General features: G+C 37.6%; 1 protein-coding gene across 3 annotated transcripts in view; it reads right to left on the bottom strand.

Moving 5' to 3' along the window:
- Window positions 1-15,571, bottom strand: part of PSME4 (proteasome activator subunit 4) — a 105,112-nt gene that overhangs the window by 1,601 nt on the left and 87,940 nt on the right. For 2 of the 3 annotated variants that reach the window (XM_085019296.1, XM_003125150.7), the window contains 5 exons: window positions 14,617-14,702; window positions 6,237-6,365; window positions 5,178-5,333; window positions 2,726-2,888; window positions 492-625 (listed from right to left, as the gene is read on the bottom strand). In XM_085019296.1, coding sequence (XP_084875422.1) covers window positions 492-625; window positions 2,726-2,888; window positions 5,178-5,333; window positions 6,237-6,365; window positions 14,617-14,702 — 668 coding nt within the window. Of the gene's footprint in view, window positions 1-491; window positions 2,643-2,725; window positions 2,889-5,177; window positions 5,334-6,236; window positions 6,366-14,616; window positions 14,703-15,571 lie in introns of all 3 variants that reach the window. The other variant, XR_014841957.1, reaches the window with a different exon arrangement.

Here is a 15,571-nt window from a genome sequence, read left to right as displayed (position 1 = left end):
GTTTCAATATATACTTATATCTATTTATCAAAGTGAAAAGGACAAAGTCATTGATCTCCCAAGTTGTTTAAATTAGAAACACAGGTATTTATTTGCTCAATTATAATAATACTAAAATATTTGCTCATCACAATTTCCTGTCTAATTGAGCTCCCAGTTTGGGATTCTTCCTAGATATAAAATACTAGTGAAACAGAAGTATAAAATTTAACTATCCTGACAACATTGACAATACTCTTCTTCCACTGGAATGGGAGGGACAGAAGCTACAGTAATTTCCTTGCTATCAAAAGATCTCAAATATACAAAGCAGCAAGATCTCTGCAAGATTTTAATAATTACTGATGAATAGACCTGGCTCTGGCAGAGGTAGCAGTAGCTTTATCAAAGCAGAAGATGCAGAGTGTATAGGAAATTACAAGTATAAACGGTTTCTTACAAAACATCACCAATAACATACGTGCAAAGAAACTAACAAGGAAGAATTTTACCTCAATAGGCTGAGGATCATTCAGATGTGCACTAAGATTCATAAGGAGCTGGGGCATCCAAGTGGGAACATCATAAGGACTAGAAAGAACACATGCACCGAGTCCCAGCACCCCAGCATGACGTTTGACCAACTCTGCAAAGAAAACAGCAATGTATGTGCAAACTTTACAAGACTCTATTGTAGTCATTATAGTGAAATAAAATTCGTTTTTTTTTTCCTCCTGGCCATGCCTGTGGCATGTGGAAGTTCCCAGGCCAGGGACTGAACCTGTGCCACAACAGTGACAATGCTGGATTCTTCACCTGCTGAGCTATCAGGGAATTGTGAAATAAAATTAATTTTCAATTACGAGAGTTGTTTCCAATGCGCGAGTTTCTCCATTTAAAATGACTCTGGGGGAGTTCCAGTTGTGGCTCAGTGGAAATGAATCTGAGTAGCATCCATGAGGACGCAGGTTCGATCCCTGGCCTCCCTCAGTGGGTTAAGGATCCGGCGTTGCCGTGTGCTGTGGGGTAGGTCCAAGGCGTGGCTCAGATCTGGTGTTGCTGTGGCTATGGCGTAGGCCAAGAGCTGAAGCTCCGATTCAACCCCTAGCCTGGGAACTTCCATATGCCACGGGTACGGCCCTGAAAATAAATAAATAAATTGAAGAGCCAAAATGGTTTAAAAAATAAATAAATAAAATAAAATGACTCAGAGGAATTCCCTGGTCTAGTGGGTAGGACTCAGCATTTTGAACTGAACTTGTGGCCCAAGTTCAATCCCTGGTCTGAGAGCTGAGATCCCACATCAAGCTGCTGCACGCCTGCTGCCAACCCAGGTTCAATCCCTGGTATGAGAGCTGCCAACCCAGGTTCAATCCCTAGTATGATCCTACATCAAGCCACTGCATGCATGCCACAGTCAAAAAATAAATAAAATGAAAAAAACTAAAAGACAGTATATGCGCACATATCAAAAACATGATTTTGAGGCTAAACTAAAAACATCCTATAGCTGCCCCTCAGTGACAGCATAATTATATTCAGGTCAGAAATGTGCCATGTATTTGGTAAAACTAATGTAGAAATGGCTTTTTCTGATCAATTCATATCATATGCAAAAGTACAATCTCTGATCCTAAAAAAATTAAGCACCAGTCAAAATGAGATCCCACTTTTCTGGATATGTCTACCCCCACCACAGAATGCACCAATTAGTTAGGTAAACAAACTATGAATGCAGGATGTCTGTATTTCTCAAAACAGAACTGTAATGTGTCTGTATTCCACAGGGTCTCTAGTTTTGCTTTTTAGTGATAGAAGTTACATTAAAGTGCTTTCAAATTTTCATTGTTTTTTAAATAAAGATGTGTATATATGGTGTTTGAAAGTCTATTACATGTGTACACACAAAGCCTGGTGGATAGGGAGCTAAAGTTAAGAAAAAGGGAATTTGTGTAATCATGATTATAAACAATGCCATTTGGTATGACAGAGATCTAAAACTACTTTGGTGCGTAATAATTAAAAAACACAGTTTGCAAGCAAAAATACATTGGTATTTTATTGAAAATTACTATTAGGTAATCCTACTATAATCAGCACTTAAAAGCTGCATATTCCAAGCACTTCCTGCAAATTCAATAAGCTTCCTACTTACTAATAATCTTCCTGTTTCCCACTATTCTTGTGACTATTTGTAGTTAACAGCGGCAAGATGAGATGCTTGTCATCCTGTTTAAATTTCTCTTTAAACCAGTCATCTGATGTTATTCTCTTGCTTACCTTCACGCTCAGAGTGGCAACTCCGGTAAAGCCTTCTCACACTCTCACCAAATGCCTAGTGAAGTAATGATGTTCTTCCCCTCTCCAAATGAAAGCAGGCCTGTTTTGTTACTTAGGTTTTTCTCTTAGTAATCGATACTTGAGTTCTAAATTCTAAAAACAAGTATTTAGAGCCTCCAAAAGAACTAATTCTGGATACACTCTCTATAGAAAGAGATTTCAGGTGGTAGGGCACAGACCTGGGGTACTTTTAATAGTTGTGTGCAGCAGTGTACGTGCTCCTTTGTTCCACTCTCAATTTTAGCTTTTATACCCAGATCTTGCCTTCTATATGCAAAGCTTCTCAAAAGCAGGGACAACTATTCCCGGCACCTATCAAACACCTAGGCACATACAAGCATTCAATAAGTATTTGTTGAGCAGACCTGGTTAACTCCCCAAAGGTGTTTTCTACCAGTATTGTTACCTGCAGAAGGAATCGTATCTCCTACAAAACCAGGGTCTCGCTTCCTTTTCTTCGGTAGTTTTGTCTTGCAAAGTTGCTCAAAATGAATCTGCATAGGACTGTCCATGGTAAGGAAGTTACACTGTAACAGACCACTTAAGGTGGTAGCAGCCATCTCTCGAACCTATAGAGAGAATCACTTCCATTAGAACTCAGATCCCGGAGTTCCCATCGTGGCGCAGTGGTTAACGAATCCGACTAGGAACCATAAGGTTGCGGGTTCGGTCCCTGCCCTTGCTCAGTGGGTTAACGATTTGACCCCTAACCTGGGAACCTCCATATGCCACGGGAGCGGCCCAAGAAATAGCAAAAAGACCAAAAAAAAAAAAAAAAAAGAACTCAGATCCTAAGCCTGGAGAGGCCAGGAGGGTGCTCTGGGAACCAGGGTGGGGACTTTCCCTGATTATCTGTATGCAAATTGTGTAAATGCTCTTTTGTGGTTTCTTAACAGATTTCATCAGATTCTCAAATGGTCTCTGGCTTCAAAATGGATTAAAGTCACTACATTAGGGTTACATAAAGTAAATGCTTAACTTTGTCTACAAAATTAAATTTCTCCACCATTAATTATTTTCCCATTGAGTGACAGTTTTTCCTTCTGAGGTGTAACTGTAAAGGTAGTGCCAGAACCTGACATTAAAATAAATATTTCCTAGACTTTACAAATCTTAAAACAAATGCTGTTGTTTTCAATGGTAACAAAGACAGAGGATTACTAATTTCAATAATTGACATATATAGTAGAGATTTATATCCATTTTACTTATAAATTTCACAGGCTGTTGTCAGACTAAAACTACAGTTTATGGAAGTACTAAAATGAAGAGTGTTTAAGAGTCCATCTCAAACTGAAATGGGAACTCAAATTTGGGAAGACAAAAATAGCTGTAAAAAGTTATCTCATATAAACCACAAAAATTTCTTCCCAACAGTCATAAGGACAGGCAATAATAATTTGAAAACAAAAACAACAAACCACTTAAATATTCTGCTACTTATTACTTCAAAAGATCTTGCTTGGAGTTCCGGTTGTGGCACAGAGGAAACGAACCTGACCAGTATCCATAAGGATTCGGGTTCGATCCCTGGCCTTGCTCAGTGGATCGAGGATCCAGCATTGCTGTGAGCTGTGGTATAGGTCACAGACGCTGCTCAGATCTCACGTTGCTGTGGCTGTGGCATAGGCTTCAGCTCCAATTCGACCTCTAGCCTGGGAACCTCCCTATGTCGCGGGTGCGGCTCTAAAAAAAAAAAAAAAAAAAAAAAAAAAAAATTTCCACCTTTCCATTTCTATTCCTTTAAGTTTAATTTAAAAAAATACCTAAGAATCCCTAAAAAAAATTTACAGATAGTTGCAAATATCTTAATTGCCTGTTGGAGTTTTAACCACTGCATGAGTACCCTAGAAGCTAGACATATCTGCTCCCAAGACAGGAAAGCTGGAATACCAAAGGAATAGGTTTATTATGGAAGTGAAGAAATTTCCATTCCCAGTTTCTTATGAATACAAGTTAATTTTCAGTGCTCTCTAATAAAATACATAATTATTGGGAATGTTCCACTATATGGAAAATCTATAAAATAAAATAAAAATTTCACAAAATTTTCAAATATATATTTTTTAAATCTAAGGCCAATTTAGAAAGTTATAGCTCATTCCATAATGATTACATCACGCCCTTCATAAGTAGGTTAATGTGAACTGATAAACTTGCCTTTTTGTACAAAATATTAATGTAATCTCACCAAAAAAAAACCTGACTTTAATTATTCCGCCAAGGAAAATTAAAAAGGATAACAACCATGTCTTAAATCTACTGGATAATAGCACCTATGTATAGATTTTCATTCTCTTGAAACTGCTTTCATATACATGCCTATTCGTCCTTTAAAAATCACTAAAATAAGTAGAGAATTATCACTTGCGATTTCATAGATAAGCAAATTTTGATTCATAACTGCTATCTGCTTAACTGCACAGGGAAGCCTGAACAAGACCATGTCCGATGTTTGTTTCATTTGTACCACAGGAAATGCAAGTTACTTTTACTCTACACATCAGTGTGTAAATACTGCCTTAAAGGGATTATGCAGGAAGTTCCTGTCATGGCACAGTGTAAACAAATCCGACTAGTACACATGAGGATATGGTTTGATCCCTGGCCTTGCTCAGTGGACTGGGGATCCAGCATTGCTGTGAACTGTGGTGTAGGCTGCAGTCTCAGCTCAGATCCCACATTGCTGTCTGTGGCGTTGGCTGGCAGCTGTAGTTTCAAATTGATTCCTAGCCTGGGAACTTCCATATGCTGTGGGTGTGGCCCTAAAAAGCAAAATGCGGGGTGGGGGGGGTAAGCAGTATTTATAATACTTTCTTTAAATTTATTAAATTTTGATGTGCCATACTAAATTTTACCTCTAGTTGTTCATCCTCCAAAAGACTTATAACCAGCCACCTGATGTCTTTAACTGCATCTTCATTGCTTAGGAAAATAAAGAGGTTATAAAATACCATGGTCTGGAGGTAGGTCAGTACTGTGTATCTAGCATGCCAAGAACTGCTTCTTGCTGTCTGTGAATGAGAAATGAGTAGAAACAATGAAAACAGTGCTAACAAGAACATGAGATGACACTGAAATTACACACAAATAATATAATCTTCTCCTATAATTCTCTTTTTATGGGTAAAGCTAGAGCAAGCTTCTTTTATATTTCCTTCTGAATACAAGGTTGTACAAGCCATTTCAGGCAATGTTAGTTATTCAGAACGTATGAATGGTTGAATGTAAAGGGAAAGAAACATATAGATAAAAGTCAATTTTAGAAGAGTTATTTATAATTAATGACTAACTCCTCCAAGGGTTACACATTATTTTATTTTATTTTTGAGGGTGGCAGGTAGGGTAATGAAAGCAACCATGATCAAAAACTATAAAATTCTATGGCAAAAAAAAAATACCATTTAGGGCTGTTAAGTATCTTTCAGTGGTAATCAAACTTAGACATCTGAAAACCATGGGAACAAATTCATTTTTATATAACACAGATATGACCCGAATGAAGCTGAGCACACAGTATACTAAAAATGCAGCCAGCAAATATACACTCACTTAGGTCTATCTACCAAAGCTCAGAAAATGTAAGTGAATAAAGTAAAGGGGAAATGGTAAAGGAAAATGCCCACCTCCTCCCTCATAAGCACTTTGTATCCCAGGGCTCCAAGAATTAGCTCTTTGTGAGTACAGAAAATATGGGGGCAGAGTGACATACCCAAGGTCACAGATGTTCATGGCAAAGGCAGGTACAGAATCTAAATCTGTTTCTTTGGTCAATATATATATTCTCTCATACTAAAAGAAGATTCGAAATGAACACAAATATCGTGTTCCATACGCTGCAGCTGACTTAGTGAAATTCTTAGAATAGTAAACCAAAATCCTAACCAAAGATCTAAGTATTTGATATACACTCTTACTTGTTTTAGCACCTGAAGCACCAAAGGCACTTGATGAGGGTAAAGCAACCCCTGAGACATTAGTGATAAACATAACTTTGCATCTCTTTTCAGTTCATCATAGCTATTGTCATTTTCCACTGGGGCAATCTAGAGAAAATAAAACAAAGCAAAGACATAAGGTGAAAAACAGCCAATAAGTACAAAGGCATCCTTACATGAAAGCAGTAACATTTTTTTTTTTTTTTTTTGGTCTCTTTTGTCTTTTGTTGTTGTTGTTGCTATTTCTTGGGCCGTTCCCGCGGCATATGGAGGTTCCCAGGCTAGGGGTTGAATCGGAGCTGTAGCCACCGGCCTACGCCAAAGCCACAGCAACAAGGGATCCGAGCCGCGTCTGCAACCTACACCACAGCTCACGGCAACGCCGGATCGTTAACCCACTGAGCAAGGGCAGGGACCGAACCCGCAACCTCATGGTTCCTAGTCAGATTCGTTAACCACTGCGCCACGACGGGAACTCCAGCAGTAACATTTTTAATTTTAACAACTTCTACAGAAAAATTCCAACTTATACTAAGCTAGAGAAGAGTGTAATGACTCCCCATGAACCAATCACCTCTTCAACAATGACAAACCCCTCTGGTTCCTCCTCAGTCAATTGAATTATTTGAAGGACATCCCAGACATATTTCATCCATAAGTATTTTGTTTATCTCTGAAAGATAAAATCTCTTATTTAAAAAACCTGTAATGACATCACATACAAAAATTCATTACAGGAGTCCCTGCTTGGTGCAATGGGTTAAAGATCCAGCTTATCTCTGTGGCACTGCTGGTTCAATGCCTGGCCCAGTGCAGTGGTTAAGGACCCAGCGTTGCCGCAGCTGTGGTGTAGGTCACAACTGCGACCTGAATTTGATCCCTGGCCCAAGAATTCCATAAGCCATTGGTTCGGCCAAAAAAGGAAAAAATTTCCGTTAAAATATAAAATATTCGGTAGTGCTCAAATTTTCCCAACTTTTTTTTTTTTTTTTTTGCCTTTTTTTCTTTAGGGGTGCACCTGTGGTGTATGCAAGTTCCCAGGCTAGGGGTCTAATTGGATCTACAGCTGCCAGCCTACGCCACAGCCACAGCCACGCAGGATCCAAGCTATGTCTGCAACCTATACTACAGCTCAAGGCAATGCCAGTGAGGTCAGGGACTGAACCTGCATCCTCACAGATACTAGTAGGATTCATTTCCGCTGTGCCACAATGGGAACTCCCCCAACTATTTTCATACATGTTATTACAATTGTTTTTTGGGAATCTGGTTATCAACATAATGACCATTTAACACTTCATTTGGTATGTCTCTTCATATTTAAAAACAATCTAGAAATTCCCTCCTCCTTTAAGATTTTTTCAAAGGGGGGATAGATCCTTTGTATTATAGTCTCCCCTACTGTGATTTCCCTTCTCTGACGGCATCCCTTTGGTGGCATTCACTGGCTCCAGTACATCCTATAAAGTAGCCATTAGACCTAGAGGTTTAATTTTATTCAAGTCGGATTGGGCACAACATAAATGATATTGTGTATCTCCTTCACTAGTGTCCAGTTTTCTCTTTTTGTGATGAATCATTATAAAGACAGAAGTCTGGAAAATAGTGACACCCATTCCTTCCTCATTGTTGCGTAGAATGCTTTATGTAGAAAAACTTTCCCATATTCAGAAGGATTTCCTTTCTATCCTCCAAAAGTGAACAATACATTTTATTATTATGAACCAGAAATTACAACCAATTTGATGGCTATAATCCACTGTAGTTACTCTTCTTACTAGTGCTCAAATTGGCTCAAGTACTTTAACATGACTATAGCATCCTGGGTTTCTGGTATGACAAGATGACCTAGGTCTAAAACTGAAATCAGCCATTTCTCCAAGGAGCCCTGGTTCTTCCAGTAGGATGTGACACTTAAAAACCCTAATTTGGACAGCATTTCTACTAGGCTGATTAGTGGTTCTGGGCTTTTTTTTTTTTTTTTTTTTTTTGGTGCAGAAAGAATTGGGATATAACCATATTTTCTAAAGACAGACACCATGAGAGATCACATTGGTTAAGTTTTAAATGTAGGATTACCAGGATTTTACTAAAAAGCTTGGATTTCTGTAACTCAAATCTCATGCTAAAAATCTCAGCTATTTAACAACTGTTATTTATTTGATCATGTTTATACAATACATGTAATAGCTTCATTCCAGTATTATTACTGAGGATATATTCCACAAGGCATGTATGATTTTCTGTTTTTAAAATCACTGCTCTGTATTCTATCTAACCAACCAGATACACAGTGCGGTGAGTTCATTTCTTTCATTTTGCTTTTTTTTGTTTGTTTTTTAGGGCTGCACCCTCGGCATATGGAAGTTCCCAGGCCAGAGGTCCAATCAGAGCTGCAGCTGCTGACCTAAGCCACAGCTACAGCAATGTGGGGCAATGCGCGATCTGAACCATCAATGACCTATACCGTAGCTCACTGCAACGCCAGATCCCTGACCCACTGAGAGAGGCCAGGGATCAAACACACATCCTTGTGGATACTAGCAGAGTTTGTTACTGCTGATGGGAACTCTCTCATCTTGCATTTTAAAAAACATATTTCTTTTCATTTAATTTTGTTTTATGATTATAAAAATACTTCATGTTTCTTGTTAAAGTATAATTTTAATATGCAAAAAGAAATTATTTCCCTCTAAACACAAAGGATTTTATCAAGTTAGATGAAACGGTCAAAGCCTAGTCTTACCAAATTTCTTTGCATACCTATAACAAATGGGAACTTAACCACACCTTTATTCTGAAAAAGATTCCATCCTTGACCAAACTTCAGACAGGCTCTTCTGAGCCCTCTTTTCATCCTTGGGCCCCATGTTGGGTCTGCTGAGTCCAACTGTAGCAAGAACCCAATGATTCTGTTTTGAGAGCATCCCTCACCCTCCATATCTGATCAAATTCCTCATTTGACACCCCTGACAACATGACTGTCTCAACAAGCTTTGAGTGAAATTCTCTACCTTTGATGTCTCCTCTGTAATTTTCCACTCACTGGCCACTCCCCCCATCCCAATTCTGCTTGGTGGCTAAATATCCCCAGCTGTCTTTGCTATATTCAGAGTTGAGCCCAATCTCTCTCCCCTACTGACAGTCTTAACACCTATCTCAAGAGTCCTGAATTAAGTCTCCTATATGATTTTTAACAAGCATCAGGATAACTGTTCTTTAACAAGTGATTCTCCAAGTTGAGTATATTAATTCACAGTGATAATCTGCCCAATGTTGATGAAAGTAATTTCTCTTAACAGTCTTTATTAAAACAAGTATATGAAATTCCATTTTAAATCAGTGGAGAAAAGATGGATCATTGTGAAAATTAAGCTATATCTCTACATCAACACTTTACCTTTTACACAAATTTTACATCTTATACTGCAAATTTAAATTTAAAAGATAAAAATCACAAAAATGTTACAAAAAAAGATGTAACTGCCTATAAAAAATAATCTTGGACTGGCAAGGTTCAAAACATCATTTAAAAATATGGAATATTATAAAATGGAACTCCACACAATAACCAACAGAAAAATACAAATAACTAATATATGTAAAGATAGTCCAAAGAAATACAATGATTTATTTTATCTATTTAGCCATCAAAGATTTAAAAAAGAAATCAAAGTTGTGATAAAGGAGATAACACAAATAGCCTTTTTGGAGGGCAGTATATAACAAGATTACTTTTTTTTTTTAGTTTTTTAGGGCCACACATGTGGCATATGGAAGTTCCCAGGCTAGGGGTCCAATCAGAGCTGTAGCTGCTGGCCTATGCCACAGCTCACAGCAACGCCAGATCCTTAACCCACTGAGCGAGGGCAGGGATCAAACCTGTGCCCTCATGGATACTAGTCAAGATTCATTTCTGCTGAGCCACGATGGGAACTCCATACCAAGATTACTTTTACCTAACAATCTAACATACAATAATAATTCTACAAATATACTCGTATTTGCAAAATATTGTTAGCACTGTTTTTTTTTTTTTTTTTTTTTTTTTTCCTGTACCCAGAGTTGTCACTGCAGTGGCTCGGGTCAGGGAATTTCAACATGCTGTGGGCAGAGCCAAAAAAAAAATAAGAAACAAATCACAAGTAATATTATTTACATTTTCCTATAAGCAACTGCTTTTTAGGTAACTGTAACTGAATCTTGGTTAGCTCATTTAGACTTTTCAATTTTCAATTTTCATTTGATATTTTTCTAAAAGCATTATATTTTCTTTTTAGATACCATATGACTGTTTTCCCATTTAATTTTTTTTCCTACACCCATGGCATTCAGAAGTTCCTGGGCCAGGGCCTGTGCCACAGCTGCAGTGACAACAGTGGATCCTTAACCTGCTCAGCCACAGACCTCTTCCATGTGACTTTTTTTTTTTCTTTTTCTTTTTTTTTTTTTTTTATTTTCCCACTGTACAGCAAGGGGGTCAGGTTATCCTTAGATGTATACATTGCAGTTACAGTTTTTTCCCCCATCCATGTGACTTTTAAAAGAACACATGCACACACTGTCATAATTTTCTAAGAACCATATGCAAGGTTATAGAAAAGCTAACATTTAGACAACCTAGAGTTTGGAAGTGTTCTTCTGGAACCAAAGAGGGTAGATGAGCCCTTTCATAAAAATAAATGCCTTAATCTTCCTTCTAATAATAGGGTGAAGGCGATAGAAAAGAAAAAAAAAAGTTCTATTGTGCAACAATCTGGACGGGTCTTAAGGGAATTATGTGAGTAAACAAAGCCAATTACAAAAAGTCACATACCTCCATTTATAGGACATTCTTGAAATGACAATTACAGAATTGATGGCTGCCAGGGGCTAAGGATGGTGAGACAGGGAGGTAGGTGTGACTATAAAGGGGTAGCACAAAGAAATTTTTGTGATGACGGAATACTTCTGTATCTTAATGGTGGCAGTGATTTCACAAATTTGTATGTGTAATAACATGGCACAGAATTATACCCATGTTGTACTGATTTCAATTTCCTGATTGTGAGACTGTACTATAGTTTTGAAAAATAAAGTTTTGGGAAAAAAGGCTATATGGCCATGATATTTAGGGTCTGTCTTTAGTACTGTATATTATTTTCTTTAGCTTTCTAGTCACACTGTAAAATGGACTGACCTATGGCAATTTGGGTTTTCCTTAACCCTTGAAATAACAAGGATGTTTTAATTGCCATTTGTAGCAGAAATATGTCCATTTCCTAGTGAATATCCATTCCCTCTTCTGCTGATAATGACATTTTGACTAACCTTTGGAAAATCATCTTTCTTTTCTGCGGTTCTGGTAGGGCTATAAATCAAGGGACCATACTCCCTGGCCAAAGAGATATCTTCTCGATATCTCAATTTTAAAGAGAAAAAGGGGATGGCACCCTGAAGAGGCTATTAGTTTCTGTTACCTAGAGCTGTTGTGATTCCTAGCAGCACTTAAGCTTTTACTTCATTTCTGTGAACTATCTAGATACTTCCAAGTAATCTAGTTACCTTACTACTTTCATTGTCAATCATTCTAGTGCTTACAATCAAAAAAACCTTAACAGATGAAGTCTCCTTGTGGTGGAGTGGGTTAAGGATGTGTCACTGCCTCTGCTGCGGCCCAGCCCGCAATCGAGGTGAGGGTTCAATCCCTGGCCTGGGAACTTCCACATGTCTTGGATGCAGGCAGAAAAAATAAAGACAAAACTTAATTGATGAAAATCCTAATCTTTCTTTTGCTCTATTATCATACAAAATTTATTACTTTTAGTGTATCATAAGATTTAACTGATTTTAAACTGTGTTAACCTGCAGAAAATGCTGCCCATTTTATTTATTTATTTATTTATTTATTTTTTGTCTTTTTTTGCCATTTCTTGGGCCGCTCCCGTGGCATACGGAGTTTCCCAGGGCTAGGGGTCTAATTGGAGCTATAGCTGCCAGCCTAATGCCACAGCCACAGCAACGCGGGATCTGAGCCGCATCTGCAACCTACACCACAGCTCATGGCAACACTGAATCCTTAACCCACCGAGCAAGGCCGGGGATCAAACCCGCAACCTCATGGTTCCTAGTCAGATTCGTTAACCACTGCGCCATGACGAGAACTCCAAATGCTGCCCATTTAGTTAGCAAATGAAATATTTTATAGGGTCTTCCTCTCCTCTAATCAATGAGAATAATTGATTTTTCTGAAGAAATGCTATCACGGGCATGTGGTTTTATATCAATTATATAACATCTGCAGGTTTTTCTCTAATGTGACTTATGCAAAGCTATTTTTCTATAGTGGTGAGTTCTGGTGGACATTTAGTAAAGTTTGAAACTTAGACGGTAACATGTCCCCTTTGTTTCTCAGGCAGTCACCGTTTGAGTTCCTGATTACTCTAAATAAAAATTCCATTAAACACTAGTAGCAAAATAAGATAAGTGCATATTTTACACTGTGCACTCTAGATTATAGACATTATCTCATTTCATCCTTGTAACAACTCTGTGAGGAATACTACTGATATTATCCCACACTTAGAACTGTAGTAGTTCAAGGTCACCAAAAAACCACCTTCCACAAACAGGATTTTAGACTAGGTCTCATTTTCTCCAAAACCAGTGCTGTGTTAACTAGTCTTGGTTGGAAACTCTCTTCTCTTAATATTTAGGGCAATATGGAGAATCTTAAATGAGAATAGACAAAGAGCTGAAACTTTCACTTTGAAAGTAAAATACATGTGTACCTTAAAGGTTTCTTTTTTAGGGAGGGGGACATAAAACTGCTTTTTAAGGGATAAGATAAATACTACTTCATTTAGAATCTAACAAACATCTCAAATATGTTCAAAACAGAATTTCTCATCTCACCTCCATTATTCCTGTGCTCCTCTTACAGTTTAGCAAACTGTACGGTCCTCTTTCACTCTATACATCTAATCTATCTACGCAATAATTTTGTTTATCTGTGCTGCGATGCCTTCATATACCAGATCCTACTTGCCAAGAAGGCCTTAAGGAAACTCTCGATCTCAATATATGCACATTCATGTGAATTGTTAGGCCTATCACTAGCAAATTATTCAGGGATAATTTTCTAATGATTTATAATTTTTTGTAAATTTCAAATAGATTCCAATCACCCTTCTATCAACCTCATTCTCATATAGTATTTGCTTTATAAGAAAAGAGCTATAGAACTCCAGCTACTCATAATCCATTTATCAACATGTGAGATCATTTTTCAGATCCACTGCAAACACGGCAATGGAAACAAGTTTAAGCACCACTGCCCTAAAAACAAACCATATCTACGCCAAGGACCTACAACTAACCAAGACCTATATATATATACACTAACAGCTGCTGTCCATTTTTATACCGCAAAAGATCTGAGAGGTATTCCTGGGTAAAAGGCCCTACAGAGCATTGACAAAGTATTTTGGTAGTGAATCCTTTGAAAATTACCAGTAGTGTTATCTTTTTGAAATCTCCTGAAGACAAAGTATACTGGGGCAGATGAAAAGTTTAGCACACACCATTTGGTAATAAACAGTAACAAAGGCCCTCCTTCTTAAATGATAACAACTGTATTGACCAATAATTGTCAAGTAGCGGTGATGTTTGTGCCAAGTCTTCCCAGTCTGCAATGAAACTAAACTGTTTTCCTAACTACAACCAACCACAGCATGACTGCAAACTATAATGTTGGAAAACTAATATATCAGTCTTAGTTTATTAACTTCATTTTCTGACTAGATAATTAAAACCACCTCAGGTTACAGCTTACATCAAATAAAATTTTCATGACATTAAATGATTATCAGAGACAAGTTACTTCCTACAAACACTTGTTAGAACCAACTATAAACAGTGCCATTTAACACTGTAAAATAAATACAATATACTGAACATCTTGATCTTCAGGTTATACTTTGAACTAAAGAGTCAAAAATAGCTAAATTCAAAAATGTCATTGTGGCTTTAAAAAAATAAGTAAATTATAGTTGATTTACAATGTTGTGTTACTTTGTTATTTTTCTTTTTTTTCAGTTATCAGTATTTTTCTTAACTATTACTTGGAAATTTGCTACCAGTGAAACAATGTTCTACCTTGCAAACTTTTCATGTAACTGTCAAGATCCTACTCTTACCTAATATTATTTCAACAAATATTTAACCACTACCACCTAATGATTTTCCTGTGACTATTCTACTTCTCAGAGATTCGACCAAATCATACACAGTCTAAAAACCTATCAACCATTTAGTGATAATTATAAATTCCTTTGAAGGTCAAAGGGAGATACAGTCTTAATTTCAGACATAAACTTACCTTAAAAAACAAAGGTAGAAGCTGAAGCTGTTCTGTGACTGCTGTAGAGAAGGACCTTCCTGCACTCGCCATCAACCATTTTAATACTTTAGGGAAACAAACACAAAGAGTTGGTCTTCGCTAACCAGTTAAGAGACTACAAAGGAGAATAATTCTTTAATGCTGGTGTCAGAAGGCTACCCTGATAGGTCTTCAATGTAAGGAAAGAGTTCATCTGTGTTATTTCATAAATTTGATCAGCAGTGTGACAGGACACATAACAAAGCTTATCAACCAACCTAGGGGACTGAAGCCACACTCAAAGAATGGATTAACAGAGCTCCCGTCATGGCACAGCGGAAACAAATCCGACTAGGAACCATGAGGTTTCGGGTTTGATCCCTGGCCTCGTTCACTGGGTTAAGGATCTGACATTGCTCTGAGCCGTGGTATGGGTCATAGATGCAACTCGGATCTGGCGTTGCTGTGGCTCTGGCGTAGGCTGGCAGCTACAGCTCCAAATCGACCCCTGGCCTGGGAATCTTCATGTGCTGTGAGTGCCGCCCTGAAAAGGACAAAAGACAAAAAAAAAAAATTTGGACCAGCAAATTCTTTAACAGACTATAAACACCCAAACCAAGTAAAAATTAAAACTAGTCTTCAAAAATCCCAACAAAGCAAAAATGATGACTAGGGCAGTTGTTCATACTAAAATTCTTGAAAAAATTTTAGATACAATAGAAAAATCCCAATAATCAAGACAATTTTGAATAAGAACAAGGCTGGAGGACTCACACTTTCAGATTTCAAAACATACTACAAAGCTATCATAATCAAAACAGCGTGGTGCTCAATAAGGACAGATATATAGACCAATTGAATAGGGCAGAGAGCCCAGAAATAAACTCACATTTGTGCCCATTTAATTTTCAACAAGAGTGCCAAGACTATTAAATGAAAAAATGGGGTCTTTTCA

The sequence above is a fragment of the Sus scrofa genome, chromosome 3 (genome assembly GCF_054392235.1).
Source record: "Sus scrofa isolate SSC_HxYL_T2T_F1_AM1 chromosome 3, Sscrofa_HxYL_maternal_Yorkshire_Landrace_v2.0, whole genome shotgun sequence".
Classification (NCBI taxonomy): domain Eukaryota; kingdom Metazoa; phylum Chordata; class Mammalia; order Artiodactyla; family Suidae; genus Sus; species Sus scrofa.
The sequence above is the reverse complement of the archived record's forward strand: the minus strand, read 5'-3'. Positions and strand labels throughout refer to the sequence as shown.